This window comes from Lynx rufus, unplaced genomic scaffold (genome assembly GCF_022079265.1).
Source record: "Lynx rufus isolate CCGP_SWC_20201006 ecotype Redwood Valley unplaced genomic scaffold, mLynRuf1.p SCAF_8, whole genome shotgun sequence".
Lineage (NCBI taxonomy): Eukaryota > Metazoa > Chordata > Mammalia > Carnivora > Felidae > Lynx > Lynx rufus.
In genome coordinates, this window is record NW_025814896.1 from 31599645 (window position 1) to 31614252 (window position 14608).

The 14608-nt window shown below is 47.5% G+C and overlaps 1 protein-coding gene across 2 annotated transcripts in view; it reads left to right on the plus strand.

The window, feature by feature from the left end:
• CDS2 (CDP-diacylglycerol synthase 2) overlaps positions 1–14608 on the plus strand; it is a 56148-nt gene that overhangs the window by 28969 nt on the left and 12571 nt on the right. For both annotated transcript variants that reach the window (XM_047067830.1, XM_047067831.1), the window contains exons 2-4: positions 10535–10671; positions 12545–12641; positions 13608–13705. In XM_047067830.1, the coding sequence (XP_046923786.1) occupies positions 10535–10671; positions 12545–12641; positions 13608–13705 (332 nt within the window). The remainder of the gene's footprint in view (positions 1–10534; positions 10672–12544; positions 12642–13607; positions 13706–14608) is intronic.

A 14608-nucleotide genomic window follows, 5' to 3' on the forward strand; every position in this document is an offset into this window, starting at 1 on the left:
ACACTTGTATCTCTTGGCTGGGTCGTAGGGTGGTTATATTTTCAATTTTTTGAGGAACCTCCATACTGTTTTCCAGAGTGGTTGTATCAGTTTGCATTCCCACCAGCAGTGCAAAAGAGATCCTCTTTCTCCACATCCTTGCCAACATCTGTTGTTGCCTGAGTTGTTAATGTTAGCATTTTGACAGGTGTGAGTTGGTATCTCGTTGTTTTGATTTTTATTTCCCTGATGATGAGTGATGTTGAGCATTTTTTCACGTTTCGGTTGGCCATCTGGATGTCTTCCTTGGAGAAGTGTCTATTCATGTCTTTTGCCCATTTCCTCACTGGATTATTTGTTTTTTGCATGTTGAGTCTGATAAGTTCTTTATAGATTTTGGATACTAACCCTTTATCAGATAGGTCGTTTGCAAAGATCTTTTCCCATTGTGTCGGTGGCCTTTTAGTTTTGCTGATTGTTTCCTTTGCTGGGCAGAAGCTTTTTATCTTGATGAGTTCACTTTTGCTTTTGTTTCCCTTGTCTCCAGAGACGTGTTGAGTAAGAAGTTGCTGTGGCCAAGGTCAAAGAGTTTTTTGCCTGCTTTCTCCTCGAGGATTTTGATAGCTTCCTGTCTTACATTTAGGTCTTTCATCCATTTGGGGTTTATTTTTGTGTATAAGAAAGTGGTCCAGGTTAATTTTTCTGCATGTTGCTGTCCAGTTTTCCCAGTACCACTTGCTGAAGAGACTGTCTTTATTCCATTGGATATTCTTTCCTGCTTTGTCAAAGATTAGTTGGCCATATGTTTGTGGGTCCATTTCTGGGTTCTCTATTCTGTTCCATTGATCTGAGTGTCTGTTTTTGTGCCAGGGAGCCACAGTTTTCTAATTTAATTCAAGAAAACAAGTTTGGGGAGATTGGAAGTTCCTCATAGTGGCCATTGGTGCCCTAAATTACTTCTCATTAAGTCCATTTGGTTATAAATGTGCATATGTAGGGACCATAGTTTTTAAATATGAAACTCAGAAAGGGGGCACCCTCAAAGCATTTTGATGACTGGAATCCCATTTCTTAGAGGTTTTTCTCTAGAGCACAGAAAAAAATTCCTAAAAACACAGTTTCAACAGGAACAGCTTTGTTCCAGAAGGAATCAGACCAGAGGCCAGCACAGTTCCAACAAGAAGTCTGACTCTGAAAAGGAGTCAGACTGAAGGCCAAAAGAGTATTCTTATAAGAAACAGGCCTTAAAACTGATCTCAAATAAAGCCTGGAGAGCTTGGACACAAAGTGGAGCTTGAAATCTAGGAGAAAACTTACCTTCACACTCCAGAGTCAGCAAGAGAGCAGTGAGCCCCTTTGGCTCTGTGGGTACCGGCATCTTCTACCCACCAGCCTTGGAGTTTTTGGGGGATCTTTTCTGGATCCCACTTCTTACCACCAAGTAATGTTAACATTAAAAATAAAAGCCATTTTACCAGTAGAAATGGGTTTACTTGGGAATAACACAGACATGCAGTCAGACATAAGCAAGCTACTGGCAAAACCACAGACAAGTCCACAGAACAAACCAGAGGAATGGTCTCTTATAGAGGAGATGGAGGGAAGGTGGGAAGGCTGTTACAAACAAAAAGGCTATTGGAGTAAACGGGGAATTCAAAATATGGTGGCTTTTCATTGACTGAGTTGGGACTTTTTCTCATTGGCTGGGCTGTTGCCGGGGAGGAAGAGAACCTTTCTTCCTCCTGCTGAGGTAGTAAAGTAGTAGTGATTTGACTTGCTGACTTGCAAAGTAGTCTCTTCTTATTGGGTCTGCCCTTGACCAGGAGTGGTAGGGCATGAGAGCTTCTCCTGCTGGCCTCCTGACTTCCTTGTGAACAAGGTTTCCTTTCATTAGTTTTCGCAAACTGATAGGCATCTTAGAAAGATCCCTGGCTCTTAGTGACTGCTGAGATATGAAGGATAGATTTGAGATCTGTTTTGGCTGTGGAGTCAGCAGGATTTGGGTTCATTGTCTTTCAGTTGCAAATAATCATGAAATTCATTAGCTTAAATCATTCTCTGTCCTCGCTTCTCTGTGCCTTTCAGGTGTATGGTCATCCCAAGGCTCTCACGGAGATGCAAGCCAGTGCTGGTAGCACCTGATTTCCTTTTTCCTCAGGCTAGGGAGGGAAAGAAAGCTCAAGTGGCTCTCCATGGTCTTCTTACCAGATTCTGGAGCTATAATTCGACTGTACCATCTGAGGCCAAGTGCCCACTCTAATAAAATAGCCATGGCTTAGGCTGGGGGTAAAAATGCCTCTTCAGGAACCTGTCACTGTGAAAAGGGGGGTGCAATTAAAATAATTAGCTTGTGCAGGCTACTGTGTGCCATCGAGGAGGAGTGGAATGGATTTTCAGAGGGAGCCAACTGCTGTGTCCAGTACTGGGGGAGGCTGAGAAGAGAGAAATTAGGCATGACTCCCAAGTTTCTGGCTTATGCAGGATACAGATTGTGGTGTCATCAACTTGTCAGCAAGGTGAGGCCTCAGGATCAACAGTTTTGAGGACAACATCTGTAGTTCTGTTCAGTTCTGTTCAGGTAGTTACGTTTGAGATGCTTATGAGAACTTTTTGGTGGAAATGCCATGAAGTATTTGGAAACAATAGTTGGGTCTGGCAGTGGGGGAGGGGTTGAGGTTGGCAATATAAATGTCAGAATCTTTGGCATGGAATTAGTAATTAAAGCTAAGGGGTTGGATGGTAATATTTAGGGAGAGAATGTAATGGGTCTAGAATTGGACCAGAATTGGTCCAACATGTAGAGGTCATGTGGAGGGAAAATAGCACAGAGACTGAGAAAGAGCAGCCAGTCAGATGGAATGAGAACCCAGAAGGTAATGATCGTGGAAGCTAAGAGAGAAATGTTTCAAGGAGGAAATGGTCAACTAGATCTAATATTTAAAATTGCCAAGAGGTACAGCAAGATGAATACTGGAAAGTCCATCCAGTTTGGCAGCATAGAGGCTATTTACTTCATGTGTTAGAAATTGAGGCCGTGTTGCTTTTCTCTGCTGAGGTACTGGATATCTCAAAGTCACTTGCAGTTCAGCGGTGACCTTTTTTTTTTTTTTAATTTAATTTAATTAAAAAAACTTGAGGGAGACACAGAATCTGAAGCAGGCTCCAGGCTCCGAGCTGTCAGCACAGAGCCTGATGAGGAGCTCGAACCCACCAGTGCAAGATCATGACCTGAGCTGAAGTGGGACGTTTGACCGACTGAGCTACGCAGGCGCCCCTAGCCTGTCTGCATTCTAGCCAGCATGATGGAAGAATAGTAGAAGTGCACACAACTGCTAATGACTCATTGGCCAGAATTGGAAAATGTAGTCCTGGTTCTAAGCCCAGCTAAAAATCAGGGTCTCTGTTACAATGTTTTAGGAAAGAAGAGAAGATGGACAGCGGGGCTACAACCCGGTGATACTTCATGTAGTGCTTGTTAAGAGCACAGGAAATGAGTTGCTGAGTCACCCAGCTATTTGCCAATTCAGTAAACCCCAGATCCTCTCTGACACCTTATGCAGATGTGGTAAGACCTGCTTACTGTCTTCTCTGTTGTGGGCCCCATGCCAGATGTTGGGGTACTGTGTTGAGGAAGTCAACAGGAGACCACGCTGTATGGTGTGCTCTTGAGAAATGACAGGGGGCCACTGGGGCACATAGGCAGTTAGGGAAGGTTTAGAGAGAAAGGGATCTCTTAGCCGAGATTCAAAGGCTAAGTTATAATTGACCAAAAAGAAGAGAAATAGGTGTCCATAGAAGTGATTTGCAGACTGCTCTGGGTAGGAGCAGAATGAACAAAAGACCTAAAGGTGACAAAGTACAGCTGACTGTACTTCAGAATGGCCGAAAGGAATGAGGCTAGAAGGGTGGATAAGACTCGGATCTCAAAGTGGCTGGTACAACCATCTCAAAAAAGTGTAGATCTGTTCCATAGTTCAGTCTATCCTTTAGATTACTGGAAGTGGAAATTGCTCCATTTACACCGGTGCTCCAGAGGGAGTTCACAATAGGGAGCGACATGATCAGATTTTCTTGGTGCAGCGTAAAGAGTAGAGGGGAGGTAGGAGTGGACTAAAGACTGAGGGTGAGGTGGCCAGTTGAGCTGCTGCAGGTACTCAGCAGAGATGGTACTGGCTTGAATTAAGGGAGTGCCAGAGGCGACAGGAAGTAGTTGCAGCAGAAAACCTTTTTGGAGCTGGCACACAGACTGGGTGATAGATAGTTCTAGGAGCTGAGGGGGGAGCCACGAAGGATGAACGTCGCATTTCTCACTTGAGAATTCAGGAGAAAGGAACTAGTTTGGCTTTGGACACGTGGAGGATTTTAGGTGTGGTGGGGACATCCAAGGGGAGACATCTAGTACATTTGGATGAATGAATGTGAAGCCCAAGGAGAGGCAGTTGGAGGCATCAGAGTGAACGAGGCTACTCATGGAGAGTGGGTAGTACAAGAACAAGAGCCTCAGAAGAAACCTGGCAGAACCCCCAAATTAAGAGCCAGGAAGAGGAAGCTGCCAAGGAGAAGACTGCCTAAAGGAGGCCTGGCTAGAGAGGCAGCTGGGAAACAGGAAGGATGTGCTGCTTGGAAGCAAAGAAGGGGTGTGTCTCTTGCATTGGCTGATGGAAGGGAGGGACTGGGCAGAGGACAGAGAGTGCAGGGTTTAGTGATTAGGTCATTGGTGAGGGGAGAGCACTTCAGCAGAGTGGCTGGGCAGGCAAGGCAGGTGGCTTGCCATGGTTGAAGAATCATGCGGTCAGAGAGGGGGATGGGGTGTCCGCAGCTCTTGCCAAAGGTTCGTTTGTGAACTAGGAAAGAGAGTGCATTGGGTGGATGAGCTGTCAAAAGCTTTTTATTGTTGAGCCTGCTCACCTGGTTGTAAGTAAGGGCCTGTGATGAGGGGGAGGAGAGGACTCCAGAGGGAGGGAGAGAGGTCAGTGTTGTGAGGTCTCAGAGGAGGCCGTAGCAAAAGGGATGTTGCGTACTTGGGCATGTGTGCACCTGTCCTGGGAACGACTGTCCTTCAAGGGATGTGTTCTCAGCAAAGGTCCCTGGAGCTCCTTGTAAGAAGTGTTGTCTGGAGGTGAAATGGTTCATATCCAGAGTCAGGTTTTAAAAAGCTGAGTCTCCCACGTACATGTTGTTCCATGTCCTTTCTCTGAGGTCTTTGGTCTGGGATGCAGTCACCTGTAGAGGTAGTTTAGGTGAAGCAGTCCATCTGGAGTAGCTGAGTGCATTTTCTGTAGATCATATTATTAATAGGCTTTTGGAGGACAGGGGATAGCCATATTGGGGATGATGGTGAACTTGCAGAGTAGGACTTCTCTTTCTTGATCTTTTGTTCAAACAATTGAACTTGTCAAATAGGATTAACATTAGAAAAAGCTAGAAATATTTGCTCTTCCTAACACCACACACACACACACACACACACACACACACACACACACACAGCTACTTGGCTTTCTCAGTGAGAGGGACACTTAGGTCTCTGATATTAAGGATAAACCTGTCTCTGATAGTTTCTTTCCTGGGGATGGGTCTGTAAGTGGGGGAGTGGATTGCCCTGGCAGCTGCCACAGGGTTGAAAACGATGGCAAGCCCAATATTTAGCAGAAAAGTTAGGCTCAGCCTGATGACTTTCTTCTAGGGCAAAGTTTGTGATTTGCATCTAAAGCAGTGCAAAACATAGTTTGTGTGAGTTTGGAGTCACCTAGTAAATGAAACTTATGAATCTGAATGCATTGCCAGTGGAAAGGGCAGGGTTGTTGGAAGCATAACCAGCCAGTGCACTGAGCACTACCTTTTAATGAAATTTCTCTGAAAATGAAAGAGAGGAGAAAGGGCCTAGTGGATGGTACCACTTATTTTCTTTCCTTAGTTTTTTGCTCCTCATGGGCAAACGTGAACAGAATATTAATATATTTTCTTAACAAGGTACAAAACTGAGTTGGCATCTGGTAAAGAAATGGGGTATGAGGTGGGGTGACTACCCTCTGCCTGGAGCCTGGTCGATACAATGCCAAGGGCTCCTGTTTAGCTTGGCCACAGCCACACTTTTTTTTTTTTTTTTGGTCAAGCTCTGACCATCACCACTTGTGGGTGTCACTGTGGAGTCTTGAGGAATAGCAACGTCAGAGGGTGAGCCCTGACGCTAACTGACCACCAAAAAGGAGCCTCAAAAGGACACTGCCTAGTAAGCTTTTGTAAGCCCAAGGCAGGCCTTCAGGAAATACTGGGAATTAGGAGGGGGTGGGAAGAGGTAGGGTTGTCTACTTAGAGAATAACAATGAGAATGAGTTTTTTGAGTGCTGGTCCCTCCCCAGGCCAGGAAACACCAGGCCTCCGCCCCAAGGAGCTTCACCTCCCACCCCGCAGCTCCCTCCTCACTGCCTTGTCCTTTGTTGAAAGAAGGTTCTGTGCTGTGCTGTTTTGAGCCTTAGGTCAGGGCTGGGGTTGCTTTTGAGCAGTTGTGGGCGCTGGAAGGCTGGTAGGGGAAGCCTTTTGAGTGTCTATTTCTTCAAAAATGTCAACAGGTCTTAGCTGAGCCCTTGGTACCCAGGACATTACCTCTGTCCGTCATTAGACAGACTTTCTGCTTTCCCTTCAGGGTCTAAGTGAATCAGAAGGGCCTAAGAGGGAGCTTTTTTCTTTCCTTTTGAAACATTCTTTTGCTTCCTGTTTACATCAGCATCATAGGCTCCTTGGGGAATGGCTAAGGGACTGTGGAGGATGGCTGTTGATTGAGATCAAATTGGAGAGATAGGCTATCCTCCAGTTAGCCTTTGTTCTGGGCCCTTGGGTTGAAAAGGAAGGAGAGGCCGCCTGGGAGCTGGGCTGAGACAGTCTGAAGCAACAAAGCCGTCTCCCCCTGCTGCCCTCCTTGCAGGGAGAAGGCCAGAATGGGACTGGGCAAGTCTGGTCCTGCTGTGAGGGCATTGGGAGGCAGGGGGGTTCTTTCACACTCTCGGTGCAGTCCGGATGCCTTGGCCTGTGGTGGGTCAAGTAGACTTCATTAACTCATTGGGTCAACAAATCTTTGGGTGCCTGCTATGATCCAGGCACTTTTCAGCACAGTGGGAAACGAGCCTGTGGCCGCTGAGACACTTTTGTCTGACAGTGTGTGAGGTTTTAGCCACGTGTGCCAGCTTGCACGGACTTACTGAGTTACATACGTGTGCTGCTGGGTCCATCATAAAGCATGCACAAGAAAGAAAAATACAAAAGAGATAGAAGGAAGTCCTAATATTTCTTCTCACGCTTCAGTGGATTGTGTCGCACACATCCCACCCACTTCAGAGAGCACTAGTATATACGGCTGCCTCCATGTGCCAGGCCACCCCTTTCCACGGTAGCTTTGGGAAGTGGATCATTTTTGAGTTGAGGGGCCACCTATTGGATGAGTGGAGGGTGCGAAAGAGGAAGCAAGGCAGGCTGGTGCTGAGCTCACGTAATTGGTCACACACAGGCCCCAGCACGGCCTGATGGCTCTTGTGTTTTCCACTCTACCCTCCTCGGGCAGGGTACCCAGGTCGCCTGAGTTAGGTGTTTAAGGTTCTTGTGCTCCTGTCCTGTAAGCCATGGTCAGGATACTGTGGGGTGGGGTGGGGGTGGTGTTGCTCTTCAGTCCCTTTATAGTTTTCATGACTTTCATCGGTATGACATTTGATCATTCCAAGTTGTCCAGGATAAGGGATCCTCTCTCCACTGGAAGACCAGAGATCTGAGGAGTGTAATGAGCATCGCAGCTAGGTCCTGGGCCCCTTCTCCCTGACTGGCTGCCGCCTCCTCCTGCAGAAAGTCTTCCTCTCCATCTGCCTATCTTGCCATCCCCTGGAGGAGCAAGGCAGTGTACCTCTCAGCACCTCTGACTCTTGGTCCAACATGTGCCACTTTTCTCCTGGGCAAGAACTCGAGCTCCGGGTTCCTGCCTCCTCGGCCTCCCTGTCCACTATGGGAGTCACCACCAGCACTGGGCTTCTTTGATTTAGAGGCATAAGCAGCCAAAGAGGTGGTCTTAGCAGTTCAAGCAAAAGGCTTTTGCCCATGGGGTGGGGAGGAGCCAGACACTGTAACCTCCAAGTTGTCTTAAGCTTCTGTTCCCTTGGCCTGCTCTCTTGTGACATCTATGCCTCAGGGAGTGGGGGGGATGGGGACTAGGGTTCAGGAACCCCCAGAGCCGGCTCTCTTGCTCCCTCTCTGTCCGTGTCTTTCTGGGTTGTGCCCTTGCCCCTTGCACAGGATTTGCCCTTCTTGTCCTGACAGTTAACAGCTATCTCGTGTTCTACTTCCCATCTCAGGGTATCTCTCTGCACCTCACCCCTTCTAGCAAGGAAGGAGGGGAGTCAGGGCTATATTGCAGCACACAGTGCTGGGCTGATGCTCATAAAAGGGCATGGAAGGTCCAGAGAGACTCGGCACCCAAGTCTCTCTACCCTCCCCTGCAGAGGCTCTGCCTAGGCTCCTTCCTGCCCTTCCTCGCCTGGGGAGACCAGCAGCCTTTGTGAGTCTCCTTGACAACAGGATGGATAAGTTAAAAATAGCCTTGTGCTGGGGCACGTGTGTTCGCACATGCGCTTGCGCCTGGATACATGCCCTTTCCCATGCTGGGCTCCAGCTCAGTCCCCGTGGCTTCCGGATGCTCCTGGTGAGCATCTGTGGGAGGCCTTGGTAGGGCCCAGGTGGTCACGTGCTGAAGCTCCTGGGCTTGGGGGTCAGATCTAGATGTTACTTCGTATCATTGATGGTTGCTGCTGGGACGTGGGTGTTAATGTTAACATAAAGAATGGGAAGCTTTTCTGAATGCCTCAGGTCTTCAGTCTAACTGGAGAGGGGTAATCCCGGAGGCACTGTCCTGTTTCGGAACCTCAGATGGTGGAATAGGACATAGCCCTGGGTGGAGTTTGGCTGGATCTCTTTAGGGAACCCTCACAAGGAGGACCTTTCCTGGCCCCCTTTTACAAGGTGAGGACACTGAAGTACAGAGGTACCAGTGTGACTTACTGAGCGCCACCAGGCTCAGCTGTGGCAGAGTAAGGAACAGTGACCCTGTCATCAGAAGCTGTGGCTCTTTCCCTCACATCCTACTGAGGAGACCATCTCTACATCCTTTACCAAGGCAGCTGTCTTTTTTTTTTTTTTAAGTTAAAAATTTTTTGTCCAGGAAAATCCCCTGAGACGGGTGATTCTTGTCCATCCCAGTTTCCCCCATCCCCAAACCAAGGCTCCTCACCCATAAAGTGTCGGGTGTCAGGAAAAAAATGGATTCCAAGATACTTAAATAAAAGGAAGTCTAGTGGGATGAACACCTAAAAGTCAGAAGACCAGGATTAATAGGGGATTTGGGACCAGCCATTGGACTTCTCAGAGCTCCTGTTTCTTCATTTGTAAGTAGGGATCTTCCTGTCTCCTTTCCCTTCCTTCCAGAACTCTGAGGTTCGCAGGTATGGGAAACATTCTTACAACTGTTGAGGGCCCTGCAAATACAGAGCAGTGTTGTTAGACTCTGTCTAATTCGAAGTGATTTGATTTCTCTTCCATCTCTCCTCACGGCAATGATTCTAAATTTCTGTAAGAGAAAAATGCTCTGAGTAGCAGTAGGGTCCCTAGGATTCAGAGCAGCCTGCTCCTTGGTACTTCGGATAGAGAGCCTATTGCTGGCATGGCTCTGGTCCCCTCACAGGGGCTGGCGAGCAGGGTGACTGCCTGACTTGGCCGGAGCCTGGATGGCAACTCTGTGAGTGACATCGCAGGGTCTGCTGATGCCCAGGACCGGGTGACAGGGAAAAGACAGCAACACGCCCGTCCTGGTGAGCAATACTGTGCGGCCTCTACACTCGTTGGGGCTGGCCTCCTCATGGGGTGCTCTTGTGAAGTCTGGAAGTAACACTGTGGACTTGGGGGAGTCCAGCGGGGAGCAACAGCCTGCGCATCCAGCCTTTCTCTGAGAGAGCCTGTTTCTGGGGCCACTCCGGTGGCTCTGAGAGTTCACGGCATGTTGTGGCAGAGCAGGGACTGTTCCCTGCATGATTCAGGTGTTGGGGGAGAGGGGTTTTCAGAGGTGGATATGCTTTCCTGGGTGCCAGCAGCCGAGCCCTTATAGGTAATGAGCCTGGCATTAAGGGCAGAGTCAGGAATGAGGTCCTGATGAAATTCAGGCCTGACTCCCGTTTGCCTTCTGTGGATGCAAAAGAACCTCTTTCTCCCTGTTCTGGACTGTTCCCTCCCCTGCCCCCAGTAAGGCAAGGGAAATTGAGCAGGTTGTGGCTGTCACTCATCCCCCACCCCGTGGTGCAGGCGCATGCCTTACTTCCAGCAGAGCTGGCCACCTCAGCACATGCTGGAACAGTGTTGGGATCGCTGTGAGTCCCATCTGTTCTGTCACCTGACTGTGCTATGTCCCCGAGCCCTGTTGGGGGTCTTTTCCCACAGATCTCCTATGATATGCATGTACTTCTCGGCGTGCTACTAGGCATTTTTTTTCTTTTTTTAACCTTTCATCTGTTTTTCTGCCACGTAGGAATTGGAGTCAGAAGTAAAGGTAGATGGAGAGACTGCATCGGACACTGAGAGCCGAGCGGAAGCTGTTCCTTTATCCACCTCTGCAGACGATACCCCAGAGGTCCTCAACAGGGCCCTTTCCAACTTGTCTTCAAGGTAACCTGGCTTAATGTTGCAGATGCCCATGGGGGCCTCGCATCAGGTCCAAGTGCCGTGGAAGACCCGGAGCCCTCAGACAGCCTGCAGTCATATGGCACGAGCCCACTTCTGTTAAAATGTGCAGGGTGGGCCTGTTCACTTGCATTGGCCACAGTCTCCCTGCTTCTGCTCAGGGCTCCACTGAGTGTAATCTAGGGCTTAACAGCAACTACATCTGGCCCTTGAAGGGTGCTGCAGGCTGGGCTGGGAGGTGCAGTAGCCCAAGGAGGAGGAAAGTGTGGACAAAGGGGTGGTGGTGGTGGGAATGCAATCTGGTGCAGCCACTCTGGAAAACAGTATGGAGGGTCCTCAAAAAGCTAAAATAGAACTACCCTACGACCCAGCAATTGCACTGCTAGGCATTTATCCAAGGGATACAGCTGTGCTGTTTCGAAGGGACACATGCACCCCCATGTTTATAGCAGCACTATCGACAGTAGCCAAAGTATGGAAAGAGCCCAGATGTCCCTCGATGGATGAATGGATAAAGAAGATGTGGTATATATATATACAATGGAGTGTTACTTGGCAATCAAAAAGAATGAAGTCTTGCCATTTACAACTACGTGGATGGAACTGGAGGGTATTAGGCTAAGTAAAATTAGTCAGAGAAAGACAAAAATCATATGACTTAACTCATATAAGGACTTTAAGAGACAAAACAGATGAACAAAAGGGAAGGGAAACAAAAATAATATAAAAACAGGGAGGGGGACAAAACAGAAGAGACTCATAAATATGGAGAACAAACTGAGGGTTGCTGGAGGGGTTGTGAGGGGGGGATGGGCTAAATGGGTAAGGGGCACTAAGGAATCTACTCCTGAAATTGTTGCACTACATGCTAACTAATTTGAATGTAAACTGTAAAAAATAAAAAATAAAATAAGATGGAAAAAACCCCAAAAAACAAAGGGGTGGTGGTGGGCAAGATTGCTGACGTAGCATGTGAAGGGCTTTGTGACTGATGGGCAGACTGCTTTCCACAGAGGAGCCCAAGTTTCATGGTCAAAGTTTAGTTTTCCCTCTCCCACACATCCATTGTGGACATTCCTGAGATTCTTCTGGAAGAATTAAGGAATCTCAACTTGAGTGAATCCAGGGTTAAAGTGTTGGTCCCTTGAGACTCTGGTCCTCCAACACCAGCTATGTGTGTAGACTAAAAACACAAACTATAAGACCCCAAGACATTATCTAAAAGTGTTTCTATGTGTGTGTCCCATGCACGTCTCTCTTTGAAAGGTTCTGTTGTGGTCAAGGGCATGGGTTCTAGAGCTACACTCCCAGGATTCAGATATCAGTTTAACCACATCACAACTATATGATTTGTCCAATTCTTCCACTGTCAAGGCTAGTAGTGTTGAGTGTTAAATGAATTAATATATGCAAAATCCTTATAAGTGTGCCAGATGCATATTTGTGATAGCTATTAATCACTGGTATGTTATCACCATAATGATGCAGGGGCAGAGTGATGTAGGATTGTGCTGCAGGATAAATATGCAGTTTTTTCTTTGGATAGAAGCCATCCGAGTAGATACAGAAGTAGGCACCACATTTCCCTCAGGGTTTTTGCCTGATTCCTTCGTTAAGATAGAAGCTGGGTATATTTTTCTGTAGGCTGTGGAGCACCTGCTGAGTCTGGTGGGAGTGAGGTAATGGCTCTATTGGCCCTGCTTCTGCCAGCCTGTGGCTAGTACTCTGTCAAGGTGAAGGAGGTGTTCCTAGAAGGGATTGGCCTCTCCTGCCAGAAAGAGCCCTCCCCCTTGGGTTTGTGCTTTGCTTCTTTCTGGGCTCCTAACATGTTTTCTCCTTTCTCTCTTCTCTAACTTAGATGGAAGAACTGGTGGGTGAGAGGCATCCTGACTTTGGCCATGATTGCATTTTTCTTCATCATCATTTACTTGGGACCAATGGTTTTAATGATCATTGTAAGTGCCATTTGCATGCTGTTTTAATTTTGTCTAATTTAATCTTGAGTATGGGGTTTGTGGTTGGTTCTGGGAATCAGCGGTGGGCCTGGCTCCTCAGACCACATCTGCCTTCCAGTATCTGTGACTTCTCCCCTGTCAGGAGCCAACCAGAGGGGCACTGGGATAGGCCAGTAGTATGTGGTTGAAGATCTCCCTTCACTTAAAAATTTGATGATATTATTTCAGCCATTTGATGAAACTGTGACCCCAGCTGTGACTCTCTGTGACTCTCGGGTTTGTTTCTGGTTTTCCTAGGGCCTCACTCTGGGGCTTAGGACTTTCATTTAAAAATCCCAGTCCACAGCACTGCTCTTGCAGTCTTCCCACTGTCATGGACAGGGTCAGATGACTAGCAGCTGACTGCTGAGCACAGCAGTTGGGGCTTTTCAGGTATTCCTATTCAAAGTCAAAGGGAAGGGATTGAATCCAGGGAGGTACAACAATAAAAAGTTAATTGAAGCTTCAGGGGTTTGTTTCTATTGCATCTACTCTGTGTGACATAAAGGACTACATTGCCAAGTCCTGCGGTGTGAGTGAGAGTGAGGAGGAGAGCGGAGTCCCTGTAGGACCCACATTCTTTTTAAAAAAAAATTTTTTTAATGTTTATTTATTTTTGACAGAGAGACAGAGCATGAGTGGGGGACAGGCAGAGAGGGAGGGAGACACAGAATCCGAAGCAGGCTCCAGGCTCTGAACTGTCAGCACAGAGCCTGACGCAGAGCTTGAACTCACAGACCGCGAGATCATGACCTGAGCCAAAGTCGCACACTTAACTGACTGAGCCACCCAGGCACCCTGTAGGACTGACATTCTTAAATGTGATAGTTTTCCTTGAAGGCCCATGACCTGTGTGTGGGTTTCTGTTTCCAAAGATGGTAAGAACTGGGGAATCAGCAAGTATTTGGATTCTTTTGTGTCTTGCAGGTGATGTGTGTTCAGATTAAGTGTTTCCATGAGATTATCACTATTGGCTACAACGTCTACCACTCCTATGACCTGCCCTGGTTTAGAACCCTCAGCTGGTAAGCCGTCTAGCCCCACAGGGACCCCACAGATTTGGATGAAAAGTGTTTTGTAGTGGGTATTTACAGGCATGGTGGTTGGGTGGGCAGGGAGGGATGGCCACCAGCTCACACAATACCTTTGAGACCCAGGTATTTTATGTGGTTGGCCTATGAGGAGTGTTTATAATAGTTACCTGGGATCTGGAAACTTCCACACTGGCTGTATCCATGAACATGTTGGCCTTGGTATTTGGATCCGTCAGACTTTGCACAGTGACCCCCACTTTTAGACTAGCATATATTTTTTTTAAATCTTTATTTATTCTGAGATAGAGCTTACACACATGTGCACACGAGTGGGGGAGGGGCAGAGAGAGAAGGAGAGAGAATCCCAAGCAGGCTCAGAGCCCAACCAGGGGCCGGAGGAAAGTTCTGAGACAGAGCGTAATTAATTGCTTAGTGAAATGATGAAATACTATATACTATGGAAATAAATGTGGGGGAGACAGATACATGTTAGGTTATATAAAGGTTTTATGAAGAAAATGGTATTTGAGCAACAAGTGAAAAAAATGGGTAAGCAAAGAGGATATTCCAGGCTGGGAAAGACAGGAACGAAGCAGACGGGTGGCAAAGCCAGAGTCAACCATTGTGATAGGTGCACAGGGTTCCTGGAAGAGTGGAAATAGGATGGGGAGGCAGGCTGAGGCACACTCTGGAAGGTCGTGTTATGGTTTGAGTATTCTTACATTAGGCGTGGAAACTGGACAAAAAGAGCAAAAACTGAGCCCCCAGTTTGTGATACATGGAGAGGGAGTGAAAGCTGCCACAAATTCCCAGATAAACTTCTCACCTACAGGGTCACCAGTAAACAGGGAACCCTGGTCTGCTTGTCCCTCTGCAAGCTGCCACCAGGGTTTC